The sequence below is a fragment of the Cavia porcellus genome, unplaced genomic scaffold (genome assembly GCF_034190915.1).
Source record: "Cavia porcellus strain 051 isolate PalLab524CR breed Dunkin Hartley unplaced genomic scaffold, mCavPor4.1 scaffold_25, whole genome shotgun sequence".
In the NCBI taxonomy this organism is placed as follows: Eukaryota; Metazoa; Chordata; class Mammalia; order Rodentia; family Caviidae; genus Cavia; species Cavia porcellus.
The window spans coordinates 32,533,458-32,546,797 of NW_026947508.1; the positions used below are offsets into that span (position 1 = coordinate 32,533,458).

The 13,340-nt window shown below is 39.2% G+C and overlaps 1 protein-coding gene across 4 annotated transcripts in view; it reads left to right on the forward strand.

Moving 5' to 3' along the window:
• The first annotated feature begins 238 nt into the window (after positions 1-238).
• Positions 239-13,340, forward strand: part of Zmpste24 (zinc metallopeptidase STE24) — a 54,349-nt gene continuing 41,247 nt past the window's right edge. Inside the window, exons 1-2 of one of the 4 annotated variants that reach the window (XM_063236171.1) lie at positions 242-460; positions 4,025-4,171. In XM_063236171.1, the coding sequence (XP_063092241.1) occupies positions 338-460; positions 4,025-4,171 (270 nt within the window). In that variant the 5' untranslated portion in view covers positions 242-337. Of the gene's footprint in view, positions 461-4,024; positions 4,172-13,340 lie in introns of all 4 variants that reach the window. The other 3 variants (XM_003462278.5, XM_063236172.1, XM_023561050.2) reach the window with 3 other exon arrangements.

The following is a 13,340-nucleotide window of genomic DNA, read 5'->3' on the forward strand; positions in this document are numbered from 1 at the left end:
TTCCTGCTAAACCCTTGACCATCAGTCAGTTTCAGTCCGGGAAAGTACAGCACATAATGCGGTTCTCTCTGGGGGGCGGAAGAAAGTGGGAGCAACGCCGCCCACCAGAGCCGGAACCCGGTGCCTGGACTGCAGATGTTTTTAGGCCGGAAGTGAAGGAGGTGGGGCTGGTACTTCTCCAGCCAAACTCGGGGAGGGCGTGGGATGAGGATGCGTGTGCGCTTAGAGGCACTCGGAAGGGACGGATATCGCTGTGACACCGCCGGGACGCTCTGAGGGGGAAGGCTGTCGGTGTGGCGCCGGTGCACGCTGAAGCAGTGGGTGGAACCGGCTGATCATGGGGACGTGGGCGTCGTTGGACGCGATGTGGGACTTGCCGGCGGAGAAATGGATCTTCTGGGCAGTGTTGCTCTTTTCCTGGACAGTGTATCTTTGGGAGACCTTCCTCGCACAGCGGCAGGTGAGCCTCGGCAGGACCGCGGACCCAGCCCTCCTCCGGCCCCAGCCCAGTCCGGGCCTTGACCTCAAGCCCCTCGGTGTTTGCTGCGGTCCCGGCGCCGGTCGCAACCTCGTCGCGTCTACTGAGCCTCCTAGCGAGGCCCAGCGGCCTGCTGTGACTCCGAGAGGTTCTTCGTTCCACAGGGAGATTTTCGGATGGTTATTATGGAACCCGAGCCTGTTAAGGCCTCAAGAAAAAGAAGGAAAGGTTTCCCCTCCTCAAGCTCGAGATTGTACCCACTCCACCGATTTTAAGGGTCTTTGTGCCCACACTTAGCCTCCTTTTTCATTGGTACCTTCAAAAGGAAGATGCTAAATTTTAGAATTACAGCTTTCCCTTGGCAGGAATAGGAAACCTTTTTTTTTTTTTTTTTTTTTAAGAGTTTGAATTCTTTCAAGGACTTGCACTATTTTTTTAAATCTCAAAGTGCATCTATTTATGCCTAAAAAGCGTTTTATTTTTCATAAGAGTGTTCATTATTTATAAAAAGTTTAAGTAGCTGGGTATTGAGGCCCATACCTGTAATCCTTAGAACTGGGGAGGCTGAGGCAGGGGAGAGAACAACTGGAGGACAGTGTGGCCAACCTAACACTTTGTCTCAGAAAATAAAAATGGCAGGAGATGTAGTTAAATGGTAGAGTGCTTTCCTAGCACGCAGGAGGCCCTGGGTTTAAAAAAAAAAAAATTCTTTTTTAAATAGGAAAATAGAAAGTGAAAGTTACTTACAACTCCAAGGGTTTGATAGAGGCCTGAATTTTAAATGAGACAAAGCTTAATTGATGGTTTTATTGCAGTCTCACTGCTGGTTTGCTTTCTTTCTATTTTGGGGAAGTAGCTTTTTTTTGAGACAGTTTCACTATGCAGTTCAGGCTGGCCTTGAACTCACCTTGTAGCCCATGTTGGTTTCAAACTCATGTGGATCTTCCTGCCTCAGCCTTCCTGGTGCTGTGGTTTGCTTTTCCTAGGCTTATGTTGAATTATAGTAAGTCCCAGACTTAGAAACATGTAAGTGAACTTTAACAGATCCTAAAGGACCTCACATTAGTAACATTCATTGATGTGAAAAAATTGTGAAAGTAGCCCAGGTGTCTTGCAGGACATTGTCATAGTTGTACTGCTGTGTGCTTACTGTACAGTGTGATAGTGTACCAGTAGCATACTGCTCAGTCAGAGCCCAGGATGGCCGGAAGCAGGAGGAAAAGCCTTGGTGATGCGGAGGGGACTGCTAGAGTGCAAAGAAGTGCATACAGTGTGTAAGACTCATGTTATAAACAAATGTGACTTACTGATGTTCTTCCTGAACAGAACTCATTTGTAATTGAAGACTTGTACGTGAGTAATGATGATTAGGAAAGCCTTTCTAACTTCTGGAACTCTTTTGCTTGAACAGAAGTGTTTTTCTTACACAAATTTCTCCTGTCAGTTTACATTCTGCATGAGTCTGTATGCAAAGTTTTGATTTTTCTGTATCTGTCAATGTCTGGGTTAGCTGTCAGTCTACCTTTAGTCCAGCATGTACGGATAGATACTGAGCTGTAGAGCTGAATACTCCAACAGAGCTGCTTCCTTAGTACATAATATTGTTGGCCTACAGAAGATCCTTTGCATAAAGTAAAAAACACAGTATGTGGTGTCAGACTTGGCGGGTGAACCGAGCATGGCGGCATACACCTGTAATCCCAGCACACTGGGCAGCCTAGATTACAGCAGTGAGCTCAAGGCCAGCGTGAAGTGCATGGTGAGGCCCTGTCTCCAAAAAAAGTCACTTTCTTTTTTTCTTTCTTCCTTTCTTTTCTTCTTTTTTTATTTTTTTTTCTTTTCTTTCTTCTTCCTTTCTCTCTCTCTCTCTCTCTCTCTCTCTCTCTCTCTCTCTCTCTCTCTCTCTTTGTTTCTTTCTTTTCTTTCTTCTTTGCAGGGTCTGTGTACATCAGCCAAGCCTTGAACTCAGTATGTAGTCCAGGCTGGCCTCAAACTCATGGCAGTCCTCCTGCCTCAGCCTCAAGAGTGCTGGGATTACAAGCATATGCCATCATGCCTGGCCCAGTTAATTACTGTTAGTACATTAACAACTTTTCAGTAGTATCTGTTTGTTATTGTTTTGTTTTTTAAAACAAAGTCTGCTTTGAGTCCAGGCAGGCTTTATGCTCCTGGAGAGCCTCCTGCCTCAGAGTGCTGGGATTATAGGCATGCACCACCACACACAGCTCTTCATTAGTATTTTTTTATTTTTTTTTATTTTTTATTTTTTTTTTGTCTTTTTGAGACAGGGTTTCACTGTGCAGGTCAGGCTGGCCTTAAACTTACTTGGCTGGCCTCGAACACAGCAATTCTCCTGCCTCAGGGTCCCAAGTGCTAGGTTCAGTAGTATCTTTACTAAGTATCTTTAATGCCTTTCTGCTTCTATTGATATAATATGAGATATGACCACAAACTACAGTGAATGGGTAAATAAAAATAAAATTATTAAAATAGAAGACATATTATCATTAATCCCCCTCACTTCTCCTTGCTTCAAATATACTAATGCCATTGTTCTTGCCAACTTCCTGAAGCAGTTTTGGGAGTTTTCTTTAGATTGTGGCTTTTCATGGCTGCTTTAATGTCCTGAATTGACTCAAAACATTTATGGTATTTTCTGTCAGATGAAAACATAACTTATTCATTGGACTGGAACATGCAACTTCTGGCTGTTTCCCAAAGTCAAAATAATCTTGAAACTAAGTGTTTTGTATTAGTTTAGGGCATCAAGGCAGTCGTAAGAGCATAAGTAATGATACTGATGGAAAAGAAATTCCAAAGCTGTTTCAGAAAATGACAGGAATTTCAAGTACATTTCAAGAGAGTGGATATTTTAAGGAGAGTTAATGGCAATGTCTTTTAATACATTTTTAAAAATTTAAGCTGACCATGCATTTTGATCACACTGTGTGTGTGTGTGTATATATATATATATGGTGGTGCATGCCTATTGTCCTAGCACTTGGGACAAATATATATATATATATATTTTTTTTTTTTGTTGTTGTTGTTGTTGTTGTTAACCAGGGATCAAACTCATGACCTTACGCTTATCAGGCAAGTGCTTGAACCACTGAGCTAAATCCCCTGCTCCCATATCTTGTATATTGAGAAGGTGTTTGTTTTAAAGTCATTGTAGAAGATGCAGTCTATTATATTTTTTGTTATCTGTTCCCTGTGTTATATTCCATGGGCTGAGATTCTCTTACAGAATTGGCCTAAGGAAAAGGTGGACCTGATAATTTGTGTTATTCCTCAAACCTCCCTTAATGGTCAGCCACAATTTCTGTTAATACTCATGGTTGGCATCACACTTTCCTGTTCTACATTACCTGTCTCTATCATGTGTTCCCATGGTCACTATACTTGACGAATGCAGTATTTGTGTATGTATGAAAGGTTCTACAGGTATGACAAGTTAATGCTTCATAAATCATCCAGTGTTATTGTACATTTCTATTACAGTAAACAATGTTTCATTAAAATGTTTGCCTCAACGTATTTCAGAGAAGGATTTATAAAACAACTACTCGTGTACCACCGGAGTTAGAACAGATCATGGATTCTGAAACGTTTGAGAAGTCTCGACTCTATCAGCTGGATAAAAGTACCTTCAGCTTCTGGTCAGGACTCTATTCAGAGGTTGAAGGCACTGTAAGTAATTTACTTTCTTGGAAAGACAGTCTCTCAAATTCATACCTTGTAATGCGTGTTTTCAGTTTCACATTTTTGTGACACACAAAGAGTGCCAGGCCCATAAGTCCCAGAATGCTACCTTAACCTTTATTATTGTTAGTAATGGATGTGGAGTAAAACAGGCAGAAACATAAGTACTTCATCAGTTGAAATTCATAAAATATGGTAATGGTCACCTACTGTCCAGGTGTAAAAAGAGCCTATGGACAGGAACATTGAAACACACCTGTAGTCCCAGCCACTTGGGAGACTGATGCAGGAAGACGATACGCTCAAGGCCAGCCTAGGAAACTTAGTGAGACCCTTCTCAAAACACAAACATCAAAACAAAACAGGATGGGACGCAGTGTAGCTCAGGGTTCAGTCCCCAGTATCACCCCATACCCTACTTTAAAAAAAAAAAAAATTATAGGTTGTGTTATATTTTTAGAAAGCAACTCCCACTGGTCTTGAATTTATCTTAAATTTCTTTTCTTTTTTTCTTATTTCTTTCTTTTTTATTTAATTTATTTTTTGAGGCAGTCTTGCTGTGTAGTCCAGGCTGGCCTTGAACTATTGGCAATCCTCCTGCCTCAGCCTCCCAAGTGCTAGGACAATAGGCATGCACCACCAGCTTACCTTGAATTTCTTATTTGTCCTTCACATTGCAGCCAAAGGAATCTTTTTTGGAGCCCAGTTCTTATCATGTTATTGTCCTGCATAAACCCTTTCAGGGGCTTGCTGTTTTCTTCAGAGTAGACTGCAGATGTCTTGGCTTGGTTGATGAGGTCCTTATGACTTTCTCTTTTCTCATACTGGTATCTCTGCCTGCAGGACTAGTCTCTTCTTCCTTCATCTTTATTGTCTGCACCTGAGGTTGGCTAGTTCTACTCTTCCATTAAGGTCCAGCTGAGACATTTCTTTCAAGAAACTTTGAGGCCTGGTTTAGAATGGTGCCTCATCTATTATAGGTGTGGACAAATACTATTTTTTCATCATTCTGATCATTACTACTATCATTTTTCCAGAATTCTTTGAGATCTACTAATTCTAGAAAAAGATTTCTAAATCTATAAAGTAATCGAGATTGCCTAATCTAATTGTTTCTTTTTAAAAATTTTTATTACATGTTTGCAGTATATAATAATCATCAAGGGGGTTGATACATGTACATAACACATCCTAATTCTTCTTACATCCCCTTCCCCTCTCCCCTCCATCTCTTGGTCTTCTTTCCCATTTGCAAAAAGATCTGTCTCCCTGTTTCCCAAAGTCTGCCCTCTACTTTGCTCCTCAAAACAATTATTTTATGAATTAAAGCTGCTAACTGTATATAACTTTGTTAAAAGAATAAAATTGCCTAAGTAGTCACATTTTCCTTGACAAATATAAAGGACTAAGACTAGTATGGTTAGAAGCCAAGTGTAGTGGTGTATACTTGTACCCAGCTACTTAACCAAAAAAAAAAAAAAAAGTATTCTCAAGCTTTTAAGATGGGGATTTAACTCAGTGGCATAAGCGCTTGCTTTGTAAGCGGGAGGTCATAAGTTCTATTCCTACCCCTGCCAAAAAAAAAAAAAAAAAACTATTCCCAGCTACTTAAGAGGCTGAAACAGAAAGATCGCAAATTGGAGGACCGCCTGGGAAACTTAGGGAGACCATGTCTCAAAATAAAAAGGGCTTTGGATGTAGCTTGGTAGAGCACTTGCCGAGCATCTATAAGCCCTTGAAGTCAGTATCCAGCAGAAACAGAGTGAGAGAGAGAATCCAAGGTATTAGAAATTATTATTTTCTTCAGTGCTACTTGAAAGTTAAAAAAAAAAAGAGAGAAATCATTATTTTCTCAAGATGATGCAAAATGTCAAACCTTTTGGAAGAACTAACTCTTGCTATTTTTATGTTTATTTATTTATTGCAGTATTGAGGATTAAACCAAGGGTATTCACACTGAGCTACATCCCTACCTCTTTTAACTTTTTATTTTGAGACAGGATCTCATTAAATTGCCCAGCCTACGTTTGAATTTGTGATCTTCCTGCCTTAGTCTTTCAGAGTATTAGGATTACAGGTATGTACCACCATACCCAGCTAATCTTGTTATTGTTAGAAAAATTAATATATGATATGGAAAATAAAATTGCATGGGCTTTTGGAATACAGCTATTTCTAGTGACTAGTTTGTGTGTGTGTGTGTGTGTGTGTGTGTGCGCGCATGTGTGTGTGTGTGTGTGTGTGTGTGTGTGTGTGTGTGCTAGAAACTGAACTCAGGATCTTGTGCTTGCCAGGCAGATGCTTATGTTTAATGACTAGTCTTTTCAGGACTGACCTTTAAAATTATTATATTTTTAATAATCCAAGGATGATTTAACTTTTGAGATATTGAAGATTAGTATTAAAACTTAATTCTTTCCAGCCAAGCCAGGAGAAGGAGCATTTTTGTGGATTATATTTGGCTTCAGTTGATTTATCTGCACGTTTCTTCTGTTAGGGACAGGGCTGAAGTAGGAACTTAGCCTCCAGAAAGAGATGGAAATAGAGATGGTAAATTAAGACATATCTTCTTTCTTCTCTGATGGCTGCATCTTTTTATCTCCCCTTGCCTCCCCACCCCTCTCCTCCCCTGCCTTTCCCTCTTCTTATCCCTTTCCTTTCCCTTTCCCTTTCCCTTTCCTCTCATGGTATGTTGCAGAGGTTTGAACCTAGGGTCTTGTGCATACTATTTCTGTTGAGCTATACCTCCAGAAATTTGCTTCTTTGGAGTTCTTTGACTTATCCCCCACAGGGCCATGCTAAAATTGTAGGAATAGCATTTTCAGTCTCTGTGGTGTTGGTAGTATATAGATCTAGGAAAAAGGGGCAAGAGCCTGCTAATTGTGGTTGGTGGTCATGGGAATAGCTCAGTCTGTTCTAGATGATAGAAGTAAGGAGAACATGTGCATAAAGTGTAAGCCTTGCAGTATGTTGTACAGTTTTCATGGTCTAAAGCTGGAGTCAGAATAGTCATCATGATTTTCACTTCAGACAGTTTTTTTTTTTCCACAGCTTTATGAGAAAGGATCTTCAGACAGTTTTTATGTTTATTGTTTTGTTTGATGTTTGCAAAGTGAAATAGAAATGATAGGGATTATTATTTTGTTTCTATGGATGAGGAAGTAAAGCGCAGAAAAATCACATGGCTTGCCTATTTAATAGCCAAGGGTTGCTCTATTAAGTGGCAGAACTAAGCTTCAAACTGCTCCTCTGAGTTTTTAAAATTACACTGAAGAAACCATCCTTGAAACTCTTGCGGTACTGGGGATCAAACTCATGACCTCGTGCTTGCCAGGCAGGTACTTATGCCACTGAGCTAAATCCCTAGCCCCATCCTTGAAACTTTTTTTTTGGTCTTTTTCCTTTTTATTGGTACCGGGTATTGAACTCACGACTGCCTGCTTGCAAGGCAGGCACTTATGCCGCTGAGCTAAATCCGCAGCCCCAACTAAATCCCCAGCCCCTCCATCCTTGAAACTCTTAAGGACTGCAGTAGAGTTTTCTTTTGGTCTTTGTTTTTTGCCATAGTGCTGTCTACTCAAGGAAATCTAAACAGAGACTTTGTGAGACTAATTATAAATGCTTTTTCACATACATGTGACAAAGCACCTAGAGAGGAAAATGTCCATCATCTGAGACAAATTTTCTCTGATATTTCACAAATGTAAATAAAACACCCAATCAATAAATTAAATGGTCAGGTACTATGGTATGTGCCTGTAGTCCCAGCTTTAAGGGAGGCTGATGCAGGAGGACCTCCCGAGCTCAGGAGTTTGAGACCACCCTAGGCAACAGAATGAGAACCCATCAAGAACTTGAATGGCTGGAGAACACAGAATGGCAGAGTAAGAAAAGTTCAGCTTGTTGCTTCTCCAATTTCTGTGTTTCTTTTTTGGAGATTGTTATTTTGTTTTGAGGCAAGGCCTCATCTGTAATTCAGGCTGGCCTTGAACTATGTAATCCAGGTTGGCCTCAAATTTGTGGGGATTCTCCTACTTCAATCTCCCAGGTACTGAGATTACAGGCATGCATCACTATGCCTGGTTTACACTTTTCAACCTCATTTTAAAATGAGTGTGTAATCACAACTATTCTGGAAGCTGAACCAGGAGAATTTCAAGTTTGAGGCCAACCTGGGTAACTTTTTTTTTTTTTTTTTTTGGTACTGGGAATTGAACTCATGACCTCATACTTACTAGACAGGCATACAGTGCTGCTGAGCTACATCCTGGTCCCCCCCTCTTTTTTTTTTTCTTTTTGAGACAGGGTCTTGAAATGCAGTTTAGTCTGGTCTGCAGTTCACTTTGTAGCCCAGGGTAGTTTTGAACTTGCAATGATCCTCCTGCCTCAGCCTCTCAAGTGCTGGAATTACAGGTGTGCATCACCATGTCTGGCTTCAACCTGGGTAACTTATTGAAACACAAGTACTTAAGATACATAAATCACTGTTATTCAGAGATACAAAATAATGTCTTAAAATAAAAATGGGCTGAAGAAATAGCTGAATGGTAGGGTATCTGTCTAGCTTATGTGAAGCTTTGGGTTCAATCTCCAGTACTGAAAAAAAAAAGAAATTAGAAAATAGATATTAAGCCATATCTTACATACCTTATAGAAAGGACTAAATAGGTAAGATAATACAAGGTGCAGCACTCAGCACACAGCAAGTGCTTAATCACTGGTTTCTTCGGATGAGTTACTTTGAATGACTTATGAGTGGGTTTAGAAGCTGCTGCCTCAAACCTTATTTAAGGGACTGGAGTGTGGCTCGCTGTGGTGCTCTTAACTAGAATGTGCAAGGTCGTGGATTCAATACTCAGTACCAAAACTAAATCAAACTGAGTTTAGTTTTCTTTGGAGACTGAGAAACAAGGCATGGTGAATTATACACGTTCTGTATGTCTACAAATTCCCTGAGCACACTCGTGGGGATGTCTTAGGACAAGAATTAATAAGTAAAACAAGCAATTCAATGCTTTTATATATTATTTCACTATAGTCTTGAAAGGCAGGTAACGTAGGGAGTATAAATATCTCTGTTTTATAGATGAGGCAACTAAAACTCAGAAGGATTAAAGATGTATTAGAGATGTAAATTCTCAGGCCTGATCCAACTGTTGCTGCTGCTGTTGTCCAGACACTATATTCAAAAACCTCTGGTATTAAACCTGTCTAAAATACCAGTAAAAATCTAAAAGATGGATAGTGTAAAGTATGGGACAAGGTTGTGGAGAAAACAGGAACACTTAGGTACCGCTGATGAAAGTGTATTTTGATATAAACACTTTAGAGAATAAAATAATAATACCAAGTAAAGACCACCATGGAAAGATCTAAAAAAAAATTAAGTTCAGAAATCAAATTGTGGGATGATAAATACAGTATGATGTCATTTATGTATAGTCCTTAAGATACATAAATCACTGTTATTCACAGATACAAATATAAAGATGGAAAGTAGTTTGGAAGGCTACTCATGAAATATAATAGTGCCCAGATCCTTAAACCAGGATTAGAAGTGCAGGTCAGTGGTAGAACATGTCCTTAACATAGTCAGAGCTCTGAGTTTGAGTCCCAACATAATACAACACGATAAAACAAACCCTTCCGACATGAGGAATCATTTCTGCACCAAAAGAAATGTAATTATTCTGGGCTGGGGATGTAGCTCAGTAGTGCAGTTTCTGCCTCACAAACACAAGATCCTGAGTTCAATTCCCAGTACCAAAGATCTTTTTTTACTACTTCTAACCATGGAATGTGATTGATCATTGTTTTCCTGAGGTCCAACCTTGAGACAAACTGATTCCTCTTAATGAAATAAGTTTCACAAAGTTAGTATTTTTTGCTGTTCCTGAGGATTGAACTCAGGGCCTAGACATTGAACTACATCCCTAACCCTTTTTTTTTTCTTGCACCTTTTTTATTGTTTATTTACTGTTGGATTTTTTAAAAGTCTTTTTTTCCGTTTTTCTGCCCCTCCCTTCAATCCTACTTCCCCTCCCTAAACAAGTTTTGTTTCCGTTTTTATCCTTCTGTTCTCTCTCTCTCTCTCTTTCTTTGAATTGCAGTCTCACTAAGTTGCTCAGGCTGGGCTTGAATTTATGATCCTCCTCTTTGGCCTTCCAGAGTGTTGGTTTTATAGTTGTGCATTGTGGTGCCTAGTTTAGAAATAGAGCTTTTTAAATTTTTTTTTAAGAGACTAAAACCAAGCAAAATAAAACAGAATAAAGCAAACCAGTGTGACACCAGGCTTCAAAACAATAGAAAAGCAACAACAGTTACTGTAATGCCTCTTGTCTTCAAAATAGCTGCAGATACCTTCAGACAAAATCAAATAAAACAGAACAGAATAGAATCAATAAAAACAACACAATGAACACAATAAAGGACTTCAAGACAATAGTAAATCCAAAATGACTACCGTAATACGTCTTGCTGTCTTTGAAGTAGCTGCCCATGCCATCAGATATAACAAAATCAAAACAATAAAACCCAACTCAATAAAACAATGAAAATGATATAGGGGTTAAAAACAAGGTAATAGGGAATTAACAGTGGGTACCATCTTCAGGAGATCCCCCACAGACGCCACACTGCATACTGTTTTCCTCTGAATAGATGATCAGATTACCATCCCTAGAACTGCAGACAGTGAAACACCAAACACCACAAGCATCAAACTGCATTTCACTCAGTAGCTATCATCACAGCCTGTGTTTCTCCAGATCAGCCAGCCGCTTATATATGGGGTGAGGAGGATTGGTTCTTCTCGTTTCCCAGCCCATACACCAGAAGGGGCTAAGGTCTGACTCTCCCCCCAGTGGTGGTGGTCTGTGCATGGTGCTGATTCACAGGGAGGGCTTGCTCTTTGGTGACTTCTTGTACTCTTCTCCTACAGTCTGCGAATGGCACTGACTCAAGGGCAGAGGTTGGGGTCTGGCTGTCTTCCCCATGGCACTGGGTTTGCAGGGAGGGCTTCTAGAAATAGAGCTTTTTAAGTGTTCCTTCTTTCCATATTTTGAGTTCCTTCTGGGTTTCTCATGTTCTAGTGATTTGGTGAATGTGTTCACTTTACCTGCCCGAGATAAAAGGTGGTACTAAGGAAAGGGCCTGCTCATAGGAAACCCTGACTCCTACCTCAGGATTCACCTTTGTCTAACTGGAGAAGATGCAGATATTTCATTCTGCCCTACAATTTGGTGAGTGGACCTGACTCCACTTCTGTATCAAAAATGATACTTCAGCTAGGCATGTGGTGCATGCCTGATTAGTGTCAGCAATTGGGAGGCTGAGATGGAAAGATCATTAGAGCCCATGGATTTGAGGTCACCCTGGGCAACATAGTGAATCCCTGCCCTAAAAAAGAAAGAAGAAAGAAAAGCAAACACACAAAAACAAGAACAAAAGAACCTAATACTTTATCCTGACTGAAAAGGACCATTTACTTTCACGGAAAAGAGTGCCGCATAGTCTAGTTAGAATTCTATCTCTTTCATGTATTAGCTGTGGGATTTTGGCCACATTGTTTAAACCTAGTTCCTGATTCATAAAGCTTTTATTGTGGTTTTCATTTATTTACTTTAAAAGTTAAATCTTAAAAGTTTTCATTTATTTACTTTAAACATTTTATTTATCATTGACACTTAATGCTAGACAAATTTCTGGGGTATAACATGATGTTTTATGTATGTATATTATATAATGATATAATTAGCATGTCTCACTATAAACATTTATTTTTTTCTGTGCTAAGGACATTCAGAAATCTCTATTCTAGCTATTTTGAAATATGCATTATTATTAATTCTAATCATTCTCCAAAAGAATGTCAGAACTTAATTCTTTCTAACTTCAACTTTGTAGTTGCTAACCAACCTCTTCCTATTCCTCCTATTTTTAAAAATTTTAAATAACATACAATATAAATATTTATGGAGCTTTAGCATGATGGCTGTATATAAATGCAATGTCTGATGTCCAAGTTAGAATAATTAGAATTTCCATCTCTTCAGATATTGAGGAGTGGGGCTGCAGATTTAGTTCAGCAGCATAAGCACCTGCCTTGCAAGCAGGGGGTCAATCCCCGGTACCGATAAAAAGTTAAAAAAAAAAAAAAAAAAAAAGACAAAACAAGTATTGAGTTGTGTTTAGTTTCTGTTTTTTAATACAGTATGGGGGACTGAGCCTAGGGGCATCCAACCACTGAGCTATCGCTAGCTCTTAGCATTTTGATTTGAGTTTTTGCTTAGTTTTATTCGTTTTTTGAGACAGAGTCTCTGTACAGTTAAGACTAACATTGAACTCATTATATAGTCCAAACTATCCTGCCTCATCTCCTGAGGGCTGGAATTCTAGCTTTTTCAAAATTTTTTATCATTGTTTTTAATAGCATTTAGTTTAATCATTTATAATGATATTTGTTTATAAAAGACATTAAAACTGGTTAGTAACTTAATCTTATCTTGGGTTTTCTTTTAAAACTGAAAATGGTAACTAGGAATTCACAAAGAATATTTCTGGATGATATATTGACTCTAATCTCAAAAGATAGTATCATATTAATTCTATAAATTGTAAATATGAATTTGTTACTTAAGCCTATTAGTTAACATTTTAAAAAACGTTAGCCAGGTATGGTGGTGCATGCCTGTAATCCCAGCAATGGGGAGGCTGAGTGAGGCAAAAGGATTGCCGCAAGGTCCAGGCCAGCCTGTGCAACTTAGCAGAGGTCAAGGCCAGCCTGAACTACTTAGTGAAACTGTCTCAAAAACGCAGAAAAAAACAAAAACCAAATGAATTTAAGTACCATAAATATTTCTTGAAAGTCTGTTGTGGATGTAGACTACTCAGTACAACTTGTGGGGTCTGGAGACTCATTTTATGTGATTATTCAGTTTAGAGTTAAAAATCAAATGGCAAAAAAAACCAAATGATATTAAAATAAGTTATAATCATGGACATCGTAACTAATTCCTCAAAATGATACAGCTTCCAAAGCTTTCATTATCATCCTGGTTCCCTTTTGGTTTCACTTACATATTCCTTTTTCTGAAAGAAGCAAAAATATGCTAATTCACCAGAATTCTGTAAGTCAGAGTTCTGTACAACAGTGAAT